The sequence below is a fragment of the Phocoena sinus genome, chromosome 15, assembly GCF_008692025.1.
Source record: "Phocoena sinus isolate mPhoSin1 chromosome 15, mPhoSin1.pri, whole genome shotgun sequence".
Lineage (NCBI taxonomy): Eukaryota > Metazoa > Chordata > Mammalia > Artiodactyla > Phocoenidae > Phocoena > Phocoena sinus.
In genome coordinates this window covers 9,795,400-9,817,247 of record NC_045777.1, presented here as the reverse complement: position 1 = coordinate 9,817,247, position 21,848 = coordinate 9,795,400, and the positions used below count along the sequence as shown (strand labels likewise).

Sequence of the window (21,848 nt, the reverse complement as noted above, 5' to 3'; positions counted from 1 at the left end):
CCACTCTACTGGGCAAGCAAATTTGCTAGGTGATACCAGCGTGGATCCAAGACCCTTGATGCCCATACAGCTGTGAAAAAATGTCTTCTAAAGAGGCTGATATTTTTCCTGTTTATCTGAAGAGCTATAACACCAGAAGTACAAGCAACGTCTATACGATTTCGATCTATCGGTTCCCACTTGAAAGGTCAACAGCCCTTCTGTTACTAGAACAGAAACACAGATAAGACTCTTTGACAAACGGCAGAACGGTGACTAAAGAATCTGTACAATGCACCAGCATTCAGTAACAAAACACTTCTGAACAACCAAAAATAGCTCTAGAGCAAAGAAATGATTAATTCTCTCTGCTATCATTTCCATCTTTTCTTCTCACAAAAAGATCCAACAGTGCGTTATAACTCGCCTGAAGTCAGACTTAAACGGAATCAGATTTGTTCAAACAAAATTTCTAAAATAAATTCTGTACCTCTATTTTGTAAGTGACATAGTCCCCTGCATACAATCTATAAAAAAATGTTTTCACATCCTTGTTTCTAGTGTATCAAAAACAATGGATCTATTCAATGTTTTAAAAGCACAGATGTTTAGCTTGATGAGGGCACACAAGAATTTGTATTAAACAAAGACTGTATTTGAAGAAAAGAACAAAGCAACTTTGGATAAATTATATATCCACCGGCATTCCATGGCCTCCTAAGTTTCGTCAAGTGAAATGTCCATTTACAAGAGGTTTGGGGTTTCTCGTTTGTTGGTTCAGCAAACACCAAGGGCTTACTGTGATGAAGACACTAGTCTCAGGCTTTCCCACGCATCATATGTCCCAGAACCAAGCCCAGGACCCACTGGGCCCCTCATCTCTTTTTATGAACCCAAGTAGGCCAAGGTTGAATTTCACAACACACACAATTACAGGCTGAGCTAGCGTCAGCTTGATCTTTGGCGCCACCTACAGATCAAACTGCATTTCGCTTCACTACAGCACTAAGACACAGATCTCCTACGCGCATTTACAGAGAAATTACTACGGGGCCGGGGCAGCACCACAGAACCCCACACCATAACCTGTCTATGGAAGACCATAAAAATGGAGTGCCCCTCTTACACCATTCTACAGATGAGCTTGCCTTTTTATTATAAGACAACAGATAAAAGGAACCACACAAAAAACGTATTAGGCGAATACTCATAAACCACCACCCAGGTTAAGAAATAGAACTTTTCCGGCCACCCCAGACCCTCCAGGTACCCCACCATCACCTTCACCTTTCCCGCTCTACAGATGAGCGTAGTATTAGTTTTTCCATGTGGTCTAATTAGTTTCATAATACCATCGGAGATGGACTGGTTCTAGAACTGGAATCCACTGCGAAGAAACTATCCCTATTGGAGGGAGCAGTGCTCGATGGACGCCCCCCACCTTGGAACCGAGACAACCTGCTTAGACGATTCTTGGAGGGAAGACAGGGACACGGATGGGGGAGGGTCTCCACAGCGTTGCCTTGGCGCCTGCCTGCCCTCAGGCCACGGTGACTGGGGCCACGGCCTCGCTGGAGCAGGTGTCCCCTCAGCTGGTGACTCAAGTCTGGCTCGAAGGCCTGAGTGCAGAGGGCCGGGCAGGGGCACGTGTCTGGCATTCCGGACGGCTGCCCACCCTCTCCGGCGGAACTAGAGGCACTGGCTGGGCTCCAGGGACGTCTCGAGCTGCCCCACGGAGACCAGGGTGCCCAGCTGCCCCGAGGCACTGCTCTCGGGCGGGAAGGTGACCAAGCCCGAGCTCTTGTTCTCACTGTGGTCACTGTGCTGCTTCTTGTGGCACCGCAGAGAGTCGCCCCTGACAAAGGAGGCGCCGCAGGTCTCGCAGCGGAAGGCCCGCTGGGTCACTATCTGGGCCACGTGCTGCCCACCGCTCTCTCGGGGCCCCTCCCTGCCCGGCGGGGCCCGGTTCTCTGTTTTGGCCTCGTCCCTGTGCACCTTGTCGATGTGCTTGGCCAGGCTGCTGGGCCGCTTGGTGTCGAAGCTGCAGAAGTCGCACTTGAAGGGGCGGTCCTTGCAGTGGACCCGGCTGTGCACGCGCAGGGCGGCGGCGCTGGAACAGGAGTAGCTGCACTCGGGGCACTTCTCGGGGTGGTCGGCCTGGTGGAGCCGGCTGTGCTCCAGGAGGTCGGCCCGGTCCCGGCCCTGGAAGGCGCAGTGCAGGCACTTGAAGGTGTGCTTAATGCGGATGTGCGACTTGAGGTTCGCCTTCATGGTGCAGCGGACGTCACAGAACTCGCACTTGAAAGGCTTCTCCCCCGAGTGCACGATCATGTGCCTTTTCAAGTCCGAGCTGATTTTGAACTTGGCGCTACAGAGCCAGCACTGGAAGGGGGTGTCCCCTAGCAACGGAAGGTGTGTTTCCATTAGAGCAGGCAGGCAACACAGAACTCCCCCCAAACACACCTCAGAACACCTGGCCGCAGAGAGGTAGCTGGGTCTTTGAACTCCAATGACTTGTCACCTCGTAACACCACCACTTACCACGTATATTAACTCGCTTAATCCTCACGACAATCCCACGTGTGGGTACTACTACCCCCATTTTAATAGATGGGGTAATGGAGGCTCAGAGAGGTCAAGTTATTTGACCATGGCCAAACAGCAGGGATTTGAATCCAGGCATCATGGCATCCAAGTCCACACTCTTCAGGACACTTCCGTTTCACATCTAAACTCACTTAACTTGACATCCCAAATTTGGACAGGGAAGGAAGAGGTGTGGTTTATGTTACACACAACTGTTCCAAATCAAGTTAAGACTTATAAATGTGCTCACTTTAGTGTTTGACCTGTATTTTTACATCAGTTAACTGGCTTGTATTATTAAAGTTTTGTAGTTTCACAATGGCAGAATGAATTTTATTTATAAAATTAACTCATGAATATGGCAGCAGGAGAAGACAAATCATGAAATGCCATAGCCTCCTCTGCACTCCCTAGAGGCACTGCTAAGGGTTTAGTTCTTTTGGAGGTTGTTACTTTAAATATCATTGTCAGCTGACTGTATGAAAAGATGAGATTCTTACTTATCCCACATAACCATCCTTTCCCCAAACTTCTCCTGCATTGTTGGTTGTGATTTTGACTCTTCTAGCCTTACTTTCTAAAATGAGTAACAGCTTCAACTTTTAGTCCATTAGTCCATCAGCTTGAGAGGTTTAAGGATTCCTTTCTCTTTGTCACACTACCTTCTCCCTGCTTGAGAAATAGCTTTATTTTTACATTTAAGTTCGGTTTGCATTCTGACTTAATTCCCATGCTTTAACTAGTTGCTTTAAACTTTAGACACAAACCACAGGTAATGTATATTATGACTGGGTATGTGACGTTCATCTGAGCCAAATTCTGCACTGGGATTACGTCCACTTCCTTATAGTGGATAAACGTCCACTTCCACCTGGGCCAGTTGATCGTGTGGCTAGTATCAAGTTCACCTCGATTCTCTTTTTACATTGAAGTATTTTGATTTACAATATTATCTTAGGGTCAAGTATACAACATAGTGATTCAATATTTTTATAGATTATACTCCATTTAAAGTTACTACAAAATAATGGCTATATTTCCTCATGCTGGACAGTACATCCTTGTTGCTTATTTTATACATAGTAGTCTGTATCTCTTAATCCCATACCCCTATCTTGCCCTTCCCTTGATTCTCTTTTCTTACATGCTCACTTGGGGGTCACATTTTATCCTGCTTCTTGGCTTGTGCATTGAGGGAAAAAAGAATCTCACCACCATCTTAAAAGCCATCCAGTCTCTTAATTATGTAACATTTTACAAGGAATTTCTTAGGGATTTTGAGTTTCTGATTTGCTGAATTTCCTCTTAACTTTCCATATAAGTATCATCCTGATATTTCCCTTTATTACAACCCCAGTCAGCTTCATTCAGATCTTCACATATCAAATATCTCATGCCAAATTTTGTTTCCTCCCTTGTTTTGCTAGAGTTTATCTTCCAGTAACTTCCACTAGCCTGGTGGCTGTGAGTGAAGTCTCAAGTCCTTGTGCATTGTTGTCTAGTCTACGTTCACACTTGAGATAGTTTGGCTGGGTAAAGAAGTCTACATACCAAATCATTTCTTAATTTTGTGGGCACTGTTCCACTATCTCCAAGAAGCCAATATTACTGAAAAGTCTTTCTAGGTATGGATCTCTCCAGCCATTCCCTTTGTCCTGTGTGGCATCTTGTAAGCCCTTTCATCTCTCATGCCCCCGAGAATTGAAAAATTTTTCTCATTTGATTTTCTCACTTCTCTTTTCTTCCTAGACCTAGTCAGAAACCAGACTTCTATCTTCTTATCATTAGTTCTCCAACTTTTTTCCTGGTCTCTGGGAAGTTTAACTTTATAGCCAGCAACCCTAGTTTCAATTCATACCTCTTTTTTCTGACTACCTTTGCTCATAAAACTCTTCTTGGATGCAACATTTCTGCCGGTGGGTAGATACCAAAGAAAACTGAAAAATTCTTGTAAGTTACCCAAGTACTCTGTTATCTCCAGAATTTGTTATTTGTTAGATTTGGCACATTTCATACCACTCATTTTCTGCAGATGATGAGATAATCCATAGTTGACATTTTACAGTTAGGAAGAGTAGACTGGTTTAAGGATTAGACATAGGTGTCATGGGTTTTACCTGTTACTGGATAGTTTAAACCATTTTGCTAATAGGCTTCAGCTTCTCCTCTGAACTCTGGCCTTTGCAGCCTACATACCAGTTCCAAGTCCAGAATGCTCAACGCAGACAGAAATTGGCTGGAAAGATTGGCTCCCAACACTATAGCTACCTCCCATTTGTCTGCTGGGACACAGTGCTCTTTACTCAATTTTAGATGTCAGTATATGCCTGTCTGCTTGCCATTTTCCATGAATTCACTGGAAATTCTCATTTTACGACTCTCCTTATGAGCCTCCCAATGCCCATTTTTCTGTGCCATGTGGGGTGGGTTGGTTCTATCTTTTTATTTCAACAGGGTCTCACAAAGAAGGGAAGGAAAAGCTTTTCTGCAAAGCCTAACTTCTAGATCTAGAAGTTTGTGACTTGCAGTTACATTCAGGTGATTTTGCTACACGTTTCTGAATTAAGCCACGCAATCAGAGTTTAAGTTAAATGACAGAAACACCTAGTTTATACATCAGACTTTTATTGAGATACATCCTTTGCTTCCTGACTGCTGAATTGGATTATCATCCCCAGTGGTATTCTACGTAGTCAAGTTAGAGAACCCAGATGTCAGACTTCCATGTTTTACTGAAAGCTGTTGTCCCGGTAGAAGAAACCACAAACTTCACCATCAACAGAGAAGTTCCAAACTTCTTTACTTACACCCTGAAGTCATTTAAGTTGCTTGTGCTTTAACTAAATGAACGCTAAGGAATTAGAGAACAAGGGAGGCACCGAGGTTTCGAGGCGTGGGACGTACCTGTGTGGGACCGGAGGTGTACGGTGAGCTGGCTGGAGTTGCGGCTGGCGTAGGGGCAGAGCTGGCACTTGTACGGCCGCTCGTCGGAATGTATCCGCAGGTGCTTCTTGAGGCTGCTGCTGTCCACGGCAGCGTAGTCACACAGGTGACACTTGTGGGGCTTCACGCTGGTGTGGCACCGCATGTGCATAGTCAGGTTGTCCTTCCGGCTGAAGCACTTGTCACAGAACTCACACTTGTGGGGTTTGTCTCCTTCAAACACATAAGAAAAGTCAAGGTTTTAAGGGTTTTCTCTACCAAGATGACTGCAGAGAGATGTGACCAAGGTGGTAGCCTGAGCATAGGGGTCTGCTGCTTCCTTCTCACCAAATGCCCAGAGATAGGAAGACGCTGAGGTCTAGATTAGCACACTGGGCAACAAGTAGGTGTGCTATTCACTCATGGCTCAGAACGTTTGAAGGCTCCTGAGGAACAGAGATAATATCAGACTGAGAGAAAATCATAGGCCAAACCTTGTTTGGGAAAACGAGAGTGGTCATAGAAGTACTCAAGATCAGAGCGGGCAGGTGGAAGGGTATTAGAACAGCTTTCTGGCTCACTAGTTGATAAAACACAGGGAGAATGGTCAGGTTGACCCTTCCCTTGCTTGTACTAAACCACAAGCAGCAATGGTATCTACCTCCCAGGCTGTTAGGAAGTGAGCACGCTTAGGCTGGAGAAACAATGTTAAAGGCCCCAAGTACCTAGAGGTACCCCGGAGAGCAGAGAACCCCAAGCCCAGAACATTGCCGCCACATAACCACTCCAGACTGATCATATCCAAATAAAAGTCTACCCAATAACCAAATGCTTGGGGAAAGCCAGAACAGAAAGACATGCCTAACTCAAGAACCTGAAGTTAGAGAAAATAATTATTTCAACACTAAAAACAGACATGGATTTTTTTTTTTTTTAATTAAAAAAATTTTTTTGGCCACACCACCCAGCTTGCGGGATCTTAGCTCCCCAACCTGGGATCGAACCCGGGCCCTCAGCAGTGAAAGTGTCACATCCTAACCACTGTACCTCCAGGGAATTCCCCAGACATGTGTCTTAAGATGGCTTACCTAGAGTCATGGTGGTACAGTGTCAGAAGCCTAGGAATGATGAGATCTTAAAGCTTTCAGAAAAAAAAAAAAAAAAGCCCAGATGAGCACACAACTCCTCAGACAACACTGGGTGGTAGCAAGATGGGAACAGTATCTGCAAAGTTCCACAGAAATTATATCCTGTACTTGAACTAGCATTCCATGGGAAGAAAAAATAAAGCCAGTTGACAGATGACGCAGGGTATCACACTTGAACCGTGTACGTCAGAACAACAAAAAGGTAAGTGGATAAGATGTGGGCTTTAAGTAATGAAATGGAAAGTACTGCTTCCAAACCACCGAAGACAGCCAATCATAAAAAAAAAAAAGGGATACAGGGCTTCCCTGGTGGCGCAGTCGTTGACAGTCTGCCTGCCGATGCAGGGGACATGGGTTTGTGCCCCGGTCTGGGAAGATTCCACATGCCGCAGAGCGGCTGGGCCCGTGAGCCATGGCCGCTGAGCCTGTGCGTCTGGAGCCCGTGCTCCGCAATGGGAGAGGCCACAACAGTGAGAGGCCAGCGTACCGCGCAAAAAAAAAAAAAAAACAAAAGGGATACAACAGAACACAAAATGAGGTAAAAATCAAACTAAACATCACTTAGTACAAGAAACAAATGGATTAAACTTCCTATTAAAAATGTCAATTACATTTTTAAAAAATCAGCTTAATGCTCTTAAGATACCCAAATAAAAATGGCAGAGAAATAGAAAAGGATAGAAAAATACTCTAGGAAAATGCTAAAAGACATCAGAAATATCAATATTAGGCAAAACAAATCATGGTGAAAGCCACTAAAAATTTTATACTGAGGAGACAGAACTCACTAAGTAGATGTGAATCAGACTTATGAATCTAACACAGTTTCACAAAAGGTTTTTCAAAGAAAAGCTTGCAAATTGTAGGACATGTTTTAAAACAACTTTTGCTCAAGAATCAAAATCCAATTACAAACTCCCAAGAGATGAACAGGGGGAGCTCCATGTATCAAAGCCCGTAGCCTAGTCAGTTTCCAGAAGAATGTCTGTGAATTTCAGGTCATTTTAAACAAAAGGCTGAAAGCAAGCGCACCATTTGCAACTCAAGAAACTAGAAGAAATGAACAGCACTTGGATCAATAAAAACAAAAAATGGCTGTTAAAAGGGGAAGGTTTGCTCAAAGAAAAGGTACCAATAGGCCAGGGTTTTCAATCCCACCACTACAACCATTTGGGGCCAGGTGATTCTTTGCTGTGCCCTGTCCCGTGCACGTAAGATGTTTAGCAGCATCCCTGACCCTTTCCACTAGATGCCAGTAGCACCTTCCTCCCCAGTTCTGAGAGTCAAAAATGTCTTCAGATATTACCAAATGTCCTGGGGGGAGGGGGACAAAATTGTATCTGGCTGAGAACCATTTTAATAGACATTGGAAGGGAGAAAGTGGACAAGAAATAGACAAACGCAATCATGATTATTAAGTAGGCCTTTACCCCAATCAGTTTAGAAGACTCAATAAAATGGTGATCATCCAGGAAGATATAAAATTACAGTCTGAATCAAGAAAGAAAATGGAGCGATACCATTTAGAAAAACTGCTATGTCAGAGATGTACCCCAAGGTAAATTGTTTAATGTTCAAATAGTCACTGTCGTTCCCAGAATTATGCTGCATGGTCCCATCACTGCAGGCTTGGACATGTGACTGGCTCTGCCCAATGGAAGAGGAGCAAAACGGATGAGTTACTGTTAGGCAAATGCTTTTAAGAGCCAGTGCCTTGGGAATTCCCTGGTGGTCCAATGGTTAGGACTCCTGTTCGATCCCTGGTACAGGAACTAAGATCCTCCAAGCCACTCGGTATGGCCAAAACAAAACAAAAACAAACAACAAAAAACAGCCAGTGTCTGGTTGGCTACACTCGCTTCTCTTGCCCAAGATGGCCTGTAACATTCCCAATCAGGGTTTTTTTTTTATTTAAGTATAGTTGATATACAGTATTATATTTCAGGTGTACAACATAGTGATTCACAATTTTAAAGGCTACATTCCACTTATAGTTATTATAAAATATTGGCTTGCTTTATTCCCTGTGAAGAGCAGGGTTTCTTTCTTTTTTTTTTTTTTTAAATGAATTTATTTATTTATTTTTGGCTCTGTTGGGTTTTCATTGCTGCGCGCAGGCTTTCTCTAGTTGCGGTGAGCTGGGGCTACTCTTCATTGCAAGTGTGCGGGTTTCTCATTGCGGTGGCTTCTCTCGTTGTGGAGCATGGGCTCTAGGTGTGTGGGCTTCAGTAGTTGCAGCATGTGGGCTCAGGAGTTGTGGCTCACAGGCTCTAGAGCACAGGCTCAGTAGTTGTGGCGTATGGGCTTAGTTGCTCCACGGCATGTGGGATCTTCCTGGAGCAGGGATCAAACCTGTGTTCCCTCCATTGGCAGGCGTATTCTCAACCAGAGCAGGGGTTCTTATTTTGGGCCTCATGGATACAATTTAGGGGATCCAAGACCTTGCATGAGAAAGGATTAAATTTTTATCTCCATTACCTCTAACTGGAATTTAGCATTTCCTCCAATTATGGATGTAGTCAATAAACCATAATAATGGTACCCGAGATCTCCATTAATAGACATGAGCCATGTTCAGACTACATTCTACTTGCTGTAGGTCTCAGTATCCTTTATGCTCATCACTACTTCACAATTAAGATAGTAGACCAGCCACTGGATCTGAAAATTAACTGCAGAGCTTCAGTGCTTCTGTGCCAGCGAATCATCTGGGGGTGAGGAGGTCTCATTAAAATGCAGATTTTTTCACAGTTTTGAGATATAATTGATATATGAAATTGTGTAGGTTTAAGGTATATGATGTGATGATTTTTAATACATGTATATCATGATTACCATAATAAGGTTACTTAACACCTCCATCACCTCAGTTACCATTTTGTGGTAAGAACATTTCAGATCTATTCGTAGCAACTTGCAAGTATATAATACAGAATTGTTAACTACAGTCACTATGCTGTACATTTGATCCCTAGGACTCATTCCTCTAATAACTACAAGTTTGTACCCTTTAACCAACATCTCTCCATTTCTCAAGCTGAGTTCACAGAAACAAAGTAAAATGCAGTTTCAGATTCAGTGGGCCTGGGTGGGGACTAAGATTCTGTGTTTCTAACGAGCTCCCAGGTGGTGGTGACCTTTCTGGTCTGTACCACACTTCAGAAAAGCGAGGGTTTAGTGTATTAAAATACCACACGATGAACACTTTGACAGCAATTGTACTTAAATATAGTTTAATGTGCTTTTATTATGTTTAAAAATACTGTTCTGCGAAGGGTCCCGTAAGCTTCACAAAATTGCCAGGAGTCCACAGCAAGAAAAAAGGTCAAGGGCTTCCCTGGTGGCACAGTGGTTGAGAGTCCGCCTGCTGATGCAGGGGACACGGGTTTGTGCCCCGGTCCGGGAAGATCCTACATACTGTGAAGTGGCTGGGCCCGTGAGCCATAGCCGCTGAGCCTGCGCGTCCGGAGCCTGTGCTCCGCAACGGGAGAGGCCACAACAGTGAGAGGCCCGCGTACCGCAAAAAAAAAAAAAAGGTCAAGAACGCCTTTATCTGGCGTATTCCAGAGCGGTCTCTCCATCAGCCAGGTCCCGGAGAGTAGACCACAAGGAGCAGAGCTCACACTGACTCTGGGGACACAGGGGTGAGCAGAGCAGGCTTCAGTGGCCACTGAGATGGACACTGTCATCACAGCCTAACCTACACCCTCTCCAGCCTCTGGAAAAAAGTCATAAACAGAGTACTGTGGGCGCGTTCTAACCAATTTTCCAGCAAAAGTGTTTTCGTGTTCAATTGTTTAATCACAGAGGGAAAGAAAAAAATGCCTCAACTCACTTCATGATAGATTAATTCTGATATCAATACCAAGGGAAGAAATAGAGTGGGATAAAAATACAAACATTGGAAGTCACTCTCTTTTATGAGGCTAAACGCCCGAGAACCATCCTAAGTGCAGAACATTTGAAATTCAATCATCATTCTTGATGAAGAAACCCAAACTCAAACCAAATATGCCCCCAAACCAACTTCAGAAGGCTTGGAATAAAAAAATCTTCTTTAACATGATAAATGATCTCGAGAGAATTCTAAGGACTCGAACCACAAATGGTGTTTAAAAAAATAAATAAAAATAAGGGAATTCCCTGGCAGTCCAGTGGTTAAGACTCAGTACTTTCACTGCCGAGAGTCCGTGTTCAATCCCTGGTCAGGGAACTAAGATCCCATAAGCCGTGCAGCACAGCCCCCCACCCCCCAGAAAAAAAAAAAAAAATCAAGACATTTCATTAGAGTTAAGGGGTAACATATGGATGGTTTACCTTCACCACTACTCTTCAACTCTGACCCAGAGCACCACGGCCAAGGCACTCCAGATCAAGTAGAAAGAGAGGAAAACTCACTCTTTGCATAGGATAATCTACCTGGACAATCCAAAAGAGTGGACTTGAACTATTAGAATAACTAAGACAGCAAGAGGCCTGGAGAGAACACACACAATTCTTCTGAAACTAGTCCTGCTCCTTTCAGCACTCTATCCAGTTCCAACGTCCCCCCTCGCTCCCCCGTCCTTAATCCCAGTCTCCTCCCCAAAGATAAGCACATCCTGGGAGGGTGGGAGGGAGATGCAAGAGGGAAGAGATATGGGAACACATGTATATGTATAACTGATTCACTTTGTTATAAAGCAGAAACTAACACACCATTGTAAAGCAATTATACTCCAATAAAGATGTAAAAAAATAAAATAAAATAAAGATTCCACATACAAGTGGAAAAAAAAAGATAAGCACATCCCCACTTGGAAGGTGGGGAGGCAGGGTGTGGTGGTGATTGAATTAAGTGCCAGGTGATACATGATGCTCTGTCATTCAGTCTTTTTGTTTTTACATCTTTATTGGAGTATCATTGCTTCACAATGGTGTGTTAGTTTCTGCTTTATAACAAAGTGAATCAGTTATACATATACATAAGTTCCCATATCTCTTCCCTCTCACAGTCTTAATTTAGAACTTTCCAGCTAGCCGACTGAGGAAAATACAGTACTCGTTTCTTTTGGACTTTACTCCTTGTGGGATTTTCATGTGAATATTGGCACTTCTACGTCTTAAGTGATCGCTTGTTCAAATCCTCTTCCGTTGGAGTGATCTTTGATTTGTAGGCATCCTGTGTGTTCTGAAGATGAACTCTGCCCCACGTTGCACATTTCTTGTCGGACACTTGTCTTAACTCCTTAATCGTATCTTATTGTAAGCTTTAACTTTAGTCATATTTAATCTGTCTTCTTTGTGGTCTTTGCTAATTGTTTTTGCCTGTCTATCTCCCCCCATAAATTTGTCCTCCTATATTTGCTAGTAAGTCATATACTTTAATATTTAACTTATTTAGTATATTTGAAATCTGAATGGTAAATTTCCCTATTAAAAATGTCAATTATATTTTTTAAAAAGTCTGCTGTAAACCAAAATATGCTAGTTGGCTTGAGAACAAGCGCTTGTGGGACGATTGCACTGAAAACTGGGTGCTTTTCTTATGCTGCACCATTTTGGCCTGAAAGAACTGAAAAAACCATGATTATTTTCAGATTTGGTATTTGGCAGATGTTTTCTAAAATATGAACTAAGTGAGACTGTCGTGTCAAGGAACGTTACTGATGATACTGTGAGGTTAACTTTTGGATTCTAAAAGAAAAGTTCAGATTTCAGAACATATATCCCCATTACCCTGGGCCCGCAGCATCCTAGTTCTTAGATACTTCTGATGAGATTGGTAATATTAAATGTGATTTTCTCCTATGGTTACAATGAAATGGGTCAACATTTGGAACAATTATAAAAGTTAGTAAAACCTACATTTTCCCAGACGTCCAGTGTATGACTGTCAAATCAAGCCTGGGTAGGAGCCATTCAAAGTGGAAAACAAACTAATGAATGGATTTTAACTTAACAGTTTGAAAAATTTATGGATATGACTGCAAATTCTATACAGCAACTAGTCTTTAACAAACTATCATTTGTTGTATTTTGGTGTAGTATTATCTGAAAAGGTTATCAAAATACTCCTCCAGGGCTTCCCTGGTGGCGCAGTGGTTGAGAGTCCGCCTGCCGATGCAGGGGACATGGGTTTGATGCAGGGGACACGGGTTTGATGCAGGGGACACGGGTTCGTGCCCCGGTCCGGGAAGATCCCACATGCCGCGGAGCGGCTGGGCCCGCTGAGCCATGGCCGCTAAGCCTGCGCGTCCGGAGGCTGTGCTCCGCAACGGGAGAGGCCACAACAGTGAGAGACCCGTGTACCGCAAAAAAAACAAAAAACAAAAAACAAAACAAAACAAAAAACCTCCTCCATTTCCAATTATATTATATGAGAGGCCAGATTTTCTTCATATCCTCCAAGGAACACATGGCAATAGACTGTATACTCGAATAGAGGGATGAGAATCCAGCTATTAAGACAGGTTTGCAAATGTGTATACAATGTCACTTATCACAGTTTTGGAAAATAGTTACTTTTCATAGAAGTGTTTATATATAATGAGCTTACTGGTTTTTAAAAAAAATTTTTTTTAATTTACTTTTTTTTTGGCCACGTGGTACAGCATGTGGGATCTTAGTTCCCTGACCAGGGATTGAACCCACACTTCCTGCACTGGAAGTGTGGAGTCTTAACCACTGGACCATCAGGGAAGTCGTCTACTGTTATTTTTAAATGAATAATGTTTTAAAGCTTTCATTCTAACTTTTAATGCAGTAACTGTCGATAAAAAAAAACTCTTTGGGGATCTTCAATTTTGAAGTGTAAGAGATCTCAAACAGTGGCTGGGAAATCAATGTTCTACCCATTTGGCAAAAGTCCCTAAGTGATGAGCCATACATATACTGCCATCCTTGCCTCCCACTAACAGCTGCGTCAGAGATGTCATTTGGTCTATATTAGTTCTTTTTCTTGGTAATAGAACCTTCTCTTTGTAGCTGGGCACTTGCCACACAGATTGAAGATTTCACGCTCCCGGCCTTCATTTCCACAGCTAAGAGTGGCCATGTGACTAAGTTCTGGCCAAATGGGCGTCAACTCAAATGATGTGTGTAACTTCTAGGATGTGCCTTTAAGGTGCAGTCAGCCATCTCAGACCACACCAATGAGAGCTACATCACTGGGATATCAAAGCAACAAAAGAAGAGCCCGAGTCCCTGAAACCATGGGGCCCGGCCACCATGCCTGGACTGTCACAGGACTGAAATACTTTGCTTTTATGCAACCTTTAGCTGCTTCCTCACTACTCCATGAGTCACAAGGGATACTACTTCTGGGTCATGCCCAGAGAGAAAGATGCTGTGAGCACCCCAGGCCCCACTCCTACCTTCCACTGGGTAAGAGATTCAGAGAAGTAGAGCAATTGCCCTGGATCCAGAGAAGCAGCTCAAGTGTATACCTACCAGAGAAGCACGGGTCTGCCCTACATATGCATCCCTGACTCAGTGAACCCCACCAAGGACAGGGCCTTGCCTTATACTTTCTGTATCCCCATCACGCTCTGTATCACCTCAATAAAACATCAATCCAGCCCCTGCCTAGCTCTCTAGGTCCACCTGGTACTGTTGACATTGGGGCCTGACAGTTCTTGTAGGGCCTGTCCTGTGCATTGCAGGATTTCTGCAGCACCTCTGGCCCCCACCCACTAGATGGCAGTAGCACCGCCCCAATGGAGGATTGCTCAGTTATCCTCAGGGCAGAGTCACCCACTTTGAAGTTGCCTAGCCAGGCCACCCTGCTGGGGAGGAGGGGGGGGTCATCTTTGTTCAAATGGCTCCCACAGTCTGCATGCTCTCACCGACATCATCCTGGCAGCCTTGCCTTTCAAGGCTTCACTAGGAGGCCTTTCACGATCCACCCTTCCCAGGCAAAGTTGACCCTTTGTTCTCGAGTTTCCATAGCACGACGCCCATTTCCAGTAGAGACTGGTTGTCCAGAAAGCTGTCTTCTTAATGATGGAGCTTCAGGGTTTTAGCTGGGTGTACGGCTGCCCTTCTTGAAGCCATTTTCCAGCCCCCCTTCGTGCCTGATGTGGCCACGGCTGAGTCCGCTCATCATACCGCTAAGTCACAGGGGATGCTGCTTCTGGGGCATGACCTGAGGGGAGGCATGCTGTGAGCCCTTCCTCCTGCTTCTTTTTTCCACTGGTTGAGAGACTGAGTTCTAGAGCAGCTGCCTTGGACCAGGAGTCGAAGCTGTATGTTTAGGCTGCCAGCTATTCCAACAGCTGTGGATTATTTACTTCTTAAAATTGTACTTGAGAGAAATAAATCTGATTGTGTTCCAGTCACTTAGTTTGGTTTCTCTGAGAGCAAAGACATCAGTATCCCAACTCATACAGGCTACTATAGAGTCTACACTAGAGACCAGAGGGTGGCAAAGTTTATGGAAAGAACCAGAGAGTATAATACATCTTAGGCTTTGTGCAACACGCAGTCTCCAGGAACTACTCAATAACCCCACTGTGGGGCCAGAAAAGTTATTTTTCATAAAATTGTTAATATGTAATGGGCTTACTGTTACATTATTGGTAACAAAGCAGCCACAGATAACAGTTAGACAAATGGACATGATAACAGGCCGTACGCAGTGTGCAGAGCCTGGTTCGTGATCACGCATTCCTTTGCTCCAGCACGTATGGTTTCTCTGTATTCTTAGCAGCTGGCTGCTCTGAAGGCACCTTCGAGAAGCAACTTCACTGCTCTTATCTAAGGTTCCTATGGCCACAGGGCCTCTGTGTCCCCCTCCCCTGCCTCCACCCACCTCCCCAACTTCACCTCACACCCATCCTGCTTCTGCTCCCTCCAAGCCTTTGCACCGTGGTTCCCTCTGCCTGGAACCCTTCCTTTCTCCTCATCTGGTTACTCAGCCATCTTTCTGTTTTTCTCTTTTTTCTTTTCACCATGCAGCACGCAGGATCTAATTCCTGGACCAGGGATCGAACCTGCGCCCCCTGCAGTGGAAGCACAGGGTCTTAACCACTGGACCACCCAGCAAGTCCCTTAGCCATCTCTCACAGTTTAACTTGAGAGTTTCTTCCTCCGAAAAGCCTGTCATCACCAGCCCGGATCAAATCCCCTACTACAGTCCCGGTACTTTTCCCCTTGCCTGTTACTTACCATTATTGCCTTCGTGACTTTTTAGGTCCCAGACCCTCCCACTAGACTAAGTTTCATGAGGCAGAGAGACTGTTTCTGTCCTGCTTGCCACTATAGGCCCAGCACTTCGTTCATATCCACATCCTCGGGTTTTTTCAACACTCAAGTTTTGAACAAATGAATGGATACCTACCAGTGTGGATTCTTAGATGGCGGTCCAAATCTTTCATGCCATGAACAGTTTTGAAGTGGCAACCTAGAAAAGAAAAACAGGTTCCCTTAATATAAATAACCTCAAAGAGGAAAGCTACCAGGAATCTGAAATTCTGGCAAGTCACGTGCTGAGTCAGTGAGTGAACTTGATGCTGAGCTCCTGTGACCGAGCCCCGTACAGAGAAGGGGCTCAGCGCCTCGAGTTTGCTCTTACCTGGATAGCAGCAGTTGAAGGTCCTCTCCCCAAGGGTTGCTGTTTGTTCCTTTGACTCAGAGGGAAGAGCTGTGACAGGGGCTTTCTGGGTATCACTGCTATCAGCGGAGGGACAAGTTGGTTTTTGAACATCTTTATCTAGTTCTGAAGCTGAAATTGAGACAATAAGTGTTACTTAATTTCTCAAATATGAGCACCACAGTAAGTCTTATAGCAGGTTTGGGCTTATTTCACCTACCACCCCCGCCACACCACAAAAAAAACAAAAACAAAACCCCAAACATCACAAGTTAGAAGCCATGAACACTCTGGTCTTAACAATCCTCTTCCTCTTTACCAATTTCCAGGAAGTACAGGGGACAAAGGAACACAGTATCGTGACAGGGACCCAACTGCCAAGATCCAGACTGCAAAACTTTGCAGCAGTGCTTCTCGAACAACGTGGGGAAGACCTGGTACATAGAATAATTTCCAATCCGTCAGACCAGTATTTTTTTTTTTTTTTTTGCTGTACACGGGCCCCTCACTGCTGTGGCCTCTCCCATTGCGGAGCACAGGCTCCGGACGTGCAGGCTCAGCGGCCATGGCTCACGGGCCCAGCCGCTCCGCGGCATGTGGGATCTTCCCGGACCAGAGCACGAACCCGTGTCCCCTGCATCGGCAGGCGGACTCTCAACCACTGCGCCACCAGGGAAGCCCAGACCAGTATTTTTTATAAAATAAAGACAAATTATGAGAAAAGTGGAATAAGACAATAAAAGCCCAAACATTATTAGATATGACAGAATGGTGGATGTCGAGCTGTCTTTAAGTGCTTACTCTCCACTTCTGAATTTATTTTGACTCAACTCAGTAACAGGTCACAGACCACACTTCAAGTGCCACTGCTTTCCAGGACAAAATGCCACTGTTTCAACTTGAAAGATGGAGGAGGAGAAAGAAAAGTCAGAGACTAAAAGATTTGAGATGGTCTGTAGTATCAGGACCTTTTTGGATCCCAATTTAAACATATTGTAAAAGCCATTTAAGACCATGGGAAGTGCAAACACTAACTGAAAGTTTGATAGGGAATTTTTTTTATAAAGGTGTGAAGATGAAATTAAAGTTTTAAAAAGCATTCTAATAGTTTACAAATGGCTGTTTATAAATTGTATATGTCTGATGTGCTTCAAAATAATCCAGGGAGGGGAATGGCTGCACAGAAGAAACGATTGGCCACTGTAACTAGTTGTTGAAACTGAGCATCTAGTCCACTAAGTTCATTGTATCATTCTCTCTGTTAGTAAGGCTAAGCTAGGTGAAACTGCTGTTTTTGTGGGCCAAAATGATCAGATAATTTCATAGGGTTCAATCTAATATGCAGGTTTAAAAATTTCTATAACAAAGCCTAAGTACTCCTAGAAGATTGTAAAGTGATTTCTCTCCAAATAGATTTAAGACCAAGGTAAAAAGAGGTGCTGTCAATATCTTTTGTTTTTTGTTTTTTTGTTTTTTTTTTTTTTTTTTTTTTTTTTGCGGTACGCAGGCCTCTCACTGTTGTGGCCTCTCCCGTTGCGGAGGACAATCTTAAAGAATATATTAACTAGTTTATGAATTACAGGCCAAGGTCAGGGACTTTTGGCCCCAGTTATAGAAGGTGGATTCCATCTTTCTTGCTAGGTTTGTTAAGGTAAACCTTCTTACCATGAGAAGCTGTAGAACACACTGATAAGGGCTTCAGTTCCAAGCATAGGGTTTGCTTAGCCACGTGCTAGCTGTGTGACTATGGGCAACTTAAGTAAACTGAGGCTCAGAAAGGTTATCTGTAAAAAGGTATCACTGACCTGCCTCAGAGTTAAGAGATGAACCATGTAAATTCTTGGTACAGTGCCCGGCCTCCACTGAGTCAATGCTATTACAGGGCTTCAGGTAAAGGACTGCAGCTATCACATCCAAGCAGCCCCTTAACAGGGTCTGAACTGACCTAGTCCCGTAGCTTTCAACTGGGGGTCATTCTGCAATACCCGGGGACGTTTTTGATTGTCATGATCACGTGCACACGTTTGCGATGGTGGCACCTAGTGGGCAGAGGCCAGGGACGTTGCTAAACATCCTATGATGCACAGGACGGCCTCCACACCTACATCAGAATCACCTGAATTGCGGGTTAAATGTAGTTTCCAAAGCCTCATCCAGACTTAACTGGGGGTGGGCCCAGCAACCTGCATTTTTAAAGCACTCCAAGTGATATCCTCATACTACTCTTTAAGCCTTTGCTACTCAAACGGCGGTCCTCAGAGCACTAACACCAGCGTGACCTGAGAGCTTGTTCGAAATGCAGAGCCTCAGGTCCCAGACCTACAGAAGCTGCACTTTAACGAGGTCCCCAGGTGATGCCTATGCTCATGAAAGTGGCAGACGTGTCACTCCAAGGCAGCACTACTCAAAAAACCTGTGCATCGCAATCACCTGGAGGGCTTGTTAAGGTACAGGTGGCTTGGGCTCCGCCTCTGCAGTTCCTGACTCAGTAGGTCTGGAGTGGGGCTGGCAATTCTTCATTTCTAACAAGCTCCCAGCTGATACTGTTGTTCTGGGGACCACATTTTGAGAACCTCTGCTCTTCCAGAAGAGATACTGGCTCGGAAGAGATGCTGCTCAAGGCCGCAGGGCTAGATGGTTTCAGCCAATTAGAACCCACACTTGCCAGATGTGAAGTCCATCACTCTGCCCCTCAGAGGAAGACACAAAACCTAGCATTGTTTAGCAATTCACATGTTAAAGAAAGCCATTAAACTATTGAGGGTTTTTAATCCCACAGAAACCAAGGAAGACTGAAAAGCTGAAATCCAAGTGAGAGGCTGTAAAGCACAAAGATTTAGCAAACTGACTGGGAAGCCAGGTGATAAGTTCCAAATTCCAATTCTATCCTTTACTAGCTGTGTGACCCTGAGTAAGTTACTCAACTTCCCTGTTCCTCAGTTTCCACATCTGTAAAATGAGGATTATGGCCCCCATCTCACAGGTTTAGATGAAGTTCTTTAATGTATATACGTAAAAGAACCTTATATATAAGTCAGCACTATATAAATGTTACTGGTTTTATTCACTGATGTGTACACACACGAGCCACCGGATTCTCAGGGAGTGGAAAACACACTGAGCAATACAAGTTTGAAGGCTTGAAGGCAGAGGGGAGATGGATGGGTTAAAGCTATCAGAAAACTGTGCCCAAGGCTATAAAGGGTCACTATGGCAGACTATGGCAGAGGCATGCAGAGCTTCTAAAGGCACCTTCCTCCTTCAATTTTAAGCATCTAGGAAAGCAAGGAAGGTCAGAAGCCTACTCTCTTGAGAAAGGTACAGCTGGGGCAGAGGCTCTTCTAGTCTGAAAGATGGGGTTGGGGCCACATCTGACAGAACTCAGTTTAGCACAGCGGCCATTTTAACCCTTTGTTGATGTTCCTTTGGTAAGGCTGTTTTCCTGCCCCTCTTATGATTGAAGTGATTGAAGTCTACCAACTGACCTGCTCTGTTCTGTCTCCTCCAAAAGAGGTGAGTTGCAAAGCCATCTGCAAATTAAGACTGGCCCAACCTTAAAAAAAAAAAAAAAAAAAGGCGGGCTTCTAACTCAGCATCATAACAGACCTAAAACGCATGGAGGGGGAACATCAGTTGCAAGACTGCTTTTCCCTCCAGCGGCAGCTGGTGTGGAGGTGCCCTGGCACCCACAGTGCTGCACAACACAGAGCACCCTCCCCAACCTCTCCAAACACAGGGCAAGGCTCCAGGAGGTGCCCTCCAAGCGCTGTCTGCAGGAAGAAAAAGCAGCCCGTGGCACTCACTTTGAACAGCCCGGGTTTACTCAGGAATTGTCTTTTATAATCGCTTCCCCCAAAGACTCAACATCCCCAATACCTCCCCAATTCTTTTACAGAGGATCAGGAGAAGTCTTGCTCCCACCCCAGGAACCCCACCCTAGGGTTAGGGTTAGGGTGGAACCCCACTCCGGTTCCACCCACCGATCGCCACTCTAGACCTCGCGCACAAAGACAGGATATTTTGGTTATAGTAGTTCCATCCAGCCAAGCTTTAGGTTTTTTTTTTTTTTAAAGAAACTTTATTTATTGGAATAGGTACTAGAGCGTTAATAGGTATAATCCAAAAGTTACTGTGAAAAGTCTCCAACCCCACTCCCCAGCTACCCAGTTCCCTCCAAAGGCAATGTTAAGAGTTTCTTGAAACATTTTGTTTAATTAGCTATTTATCTAAAGGGTTGGTTTTCTTTGGTTTTATTTTTAGGACTGTATTTAAAACTAAGGCGTGATGCCAAACTATTGGCTTAGGAGTGACTTTAAGCTTCTGCTTTCCTCCACTACCTCCTTGGGAGCGTAGCAAAGCCCACCAGACAGACCTGCTGCTGGAAGTCTGATCCTTCTGGCAGAAGAGACTAGATTCCCCTCTCCCTTTCCGAGGCAGGAAAATGCTCGGAAGGGAGAGAAGAGAAGAAAGTTCTGCTAAAGCTCCTCTCACTACCCCCTTGCTAAGCAAAAGGCAGCAGCGACCCCCGGGCGGGAGGGGAGGTGGCGGGCAGAGGGACCGTCAAGTAGGAACCTACATTGTCTTACCTGAGTGCAAGATAATCAGAAGGGGAAGCGCCTTAGAAATGCAGAGTCCCCGACTGCACCCCACCCCTGAGATTACAGCAGCGCAGGGGGTGGTGGGAGCCTGAGAATTTAGCGAGTTCTCGAAGCTCCCTACTTGCAGGCTCTTCAGAAGCAGAGTCTCCAAGGCCCACCGGGTGAGAAATACTGCCCCGGGGGCCTAGGGTAGTCCGGGGTCCCTAGGCTTCTCCCGGACCCCCTCTAGCCCGGTGGCAGCCGGGGTGAGCCTGTTAAATCCCACCGCGGCACCCCGCTCACTCCCCGCCCCCAACATGGCTCCACTTCGCTTACAGTAGAAGTCAAAGTCCTTACCGGAGCCCGGGGCTCCCGTCACTTCTCAAAACCTCAATCGGACGCGCCTCCAAGCTCCAGCCTCGCTGACGCCCGAGGCCTCTGCACTTGCTGTTCCCTCTGCCTGAGTGCTCTTCCCTCGGCCATCTCCACCGCTCGCTCCCTCACAACCTCCAGAGTGTTTACTCGAGGCTGCCCTCCACGGAGAGGCCTTCCCGGGACAACCCCCTCCCAGCTTGAGGTTTTCCCCGGCGCTCCGCGCTAACACACCTCACGCTCCGCCGCTTTATCTCACGTGCCATCTTTCTCGCCTCCACTGGGCCATAAGCTCCAGGAGGGTCGGAATTCTATCCTCCTTGTTCGTTGCTGTGTCTCTCCAGCACCTGGCCCCAAGTCCCAGCAGAAGCTCAGACATTTTACAGACATCTCCCCCCATCCCTCAGGAAAACGCCTGGGGCGCGGGTCTCGGAGCGCCCACCTTCCAGGCGCTCAGCTCTAGCTCAGCGCCAAGGAGGTCGGGCACCCGGGTGCCGGCGCACCCCGAAGACAGCCCCCAAAGGGGTCTCAGAGCATCCTTCCAACGTGTTCGGGAGATGAACCGTCATTTCATAGCGCTTGGGGGGAGGGGGAGTGGATGCAGGAATCCCCTCGGGGAGCGACGTAACTTACCCAAGGAGGGTGAATTTACGAGGTGTGTGTGTGGGGGGTGTAACTTACAAAGGCGGGGGC

At 45.4% G+C, this 21,848-nt stretch overlaps 1 protein-coding gene across 2 annotated transcripts in view; it reads right to left on the bottom strand.

Annotated features, from left to right (window-relative positions):
- Positions 1–742: 742 nt before the first annotated feature.
- ZFP64 (ZFP64 zinc finger protein) overlaps positions 743–21,848 on the bottom strand; it is a 79,699-nt gene continuing 58,593 nt past the window's right edge. Inside the window, exons 2-5 of one of the 2 annotated variants that reach the window (XM_032606365.1) lie at positions 16,189–16,338; positions 15,955–16,017; positions 5,470–5,721; positions 743–2,378 (exon numbers count right to left, since the gene is read on the bottom strand). In XM_032606365.1, the coding sequence (XP_032462256.1) occupies positions 1,669–2,378; positions 5,470–5,721; positions 15,955–16,017; positions 16,189–16,338 (1,175 nt within the window). In that variant the 3' untranslated portion in view covers positions 743–1,668. The remainder of the gene's footprint in view (positions 2,379–5,469; positions 5,722–15,954; positions 16,018–16,188; positions 16,339–21,848) is intronic. The other variant, XM_032606362.1, reaches the window with a different exon arrangement.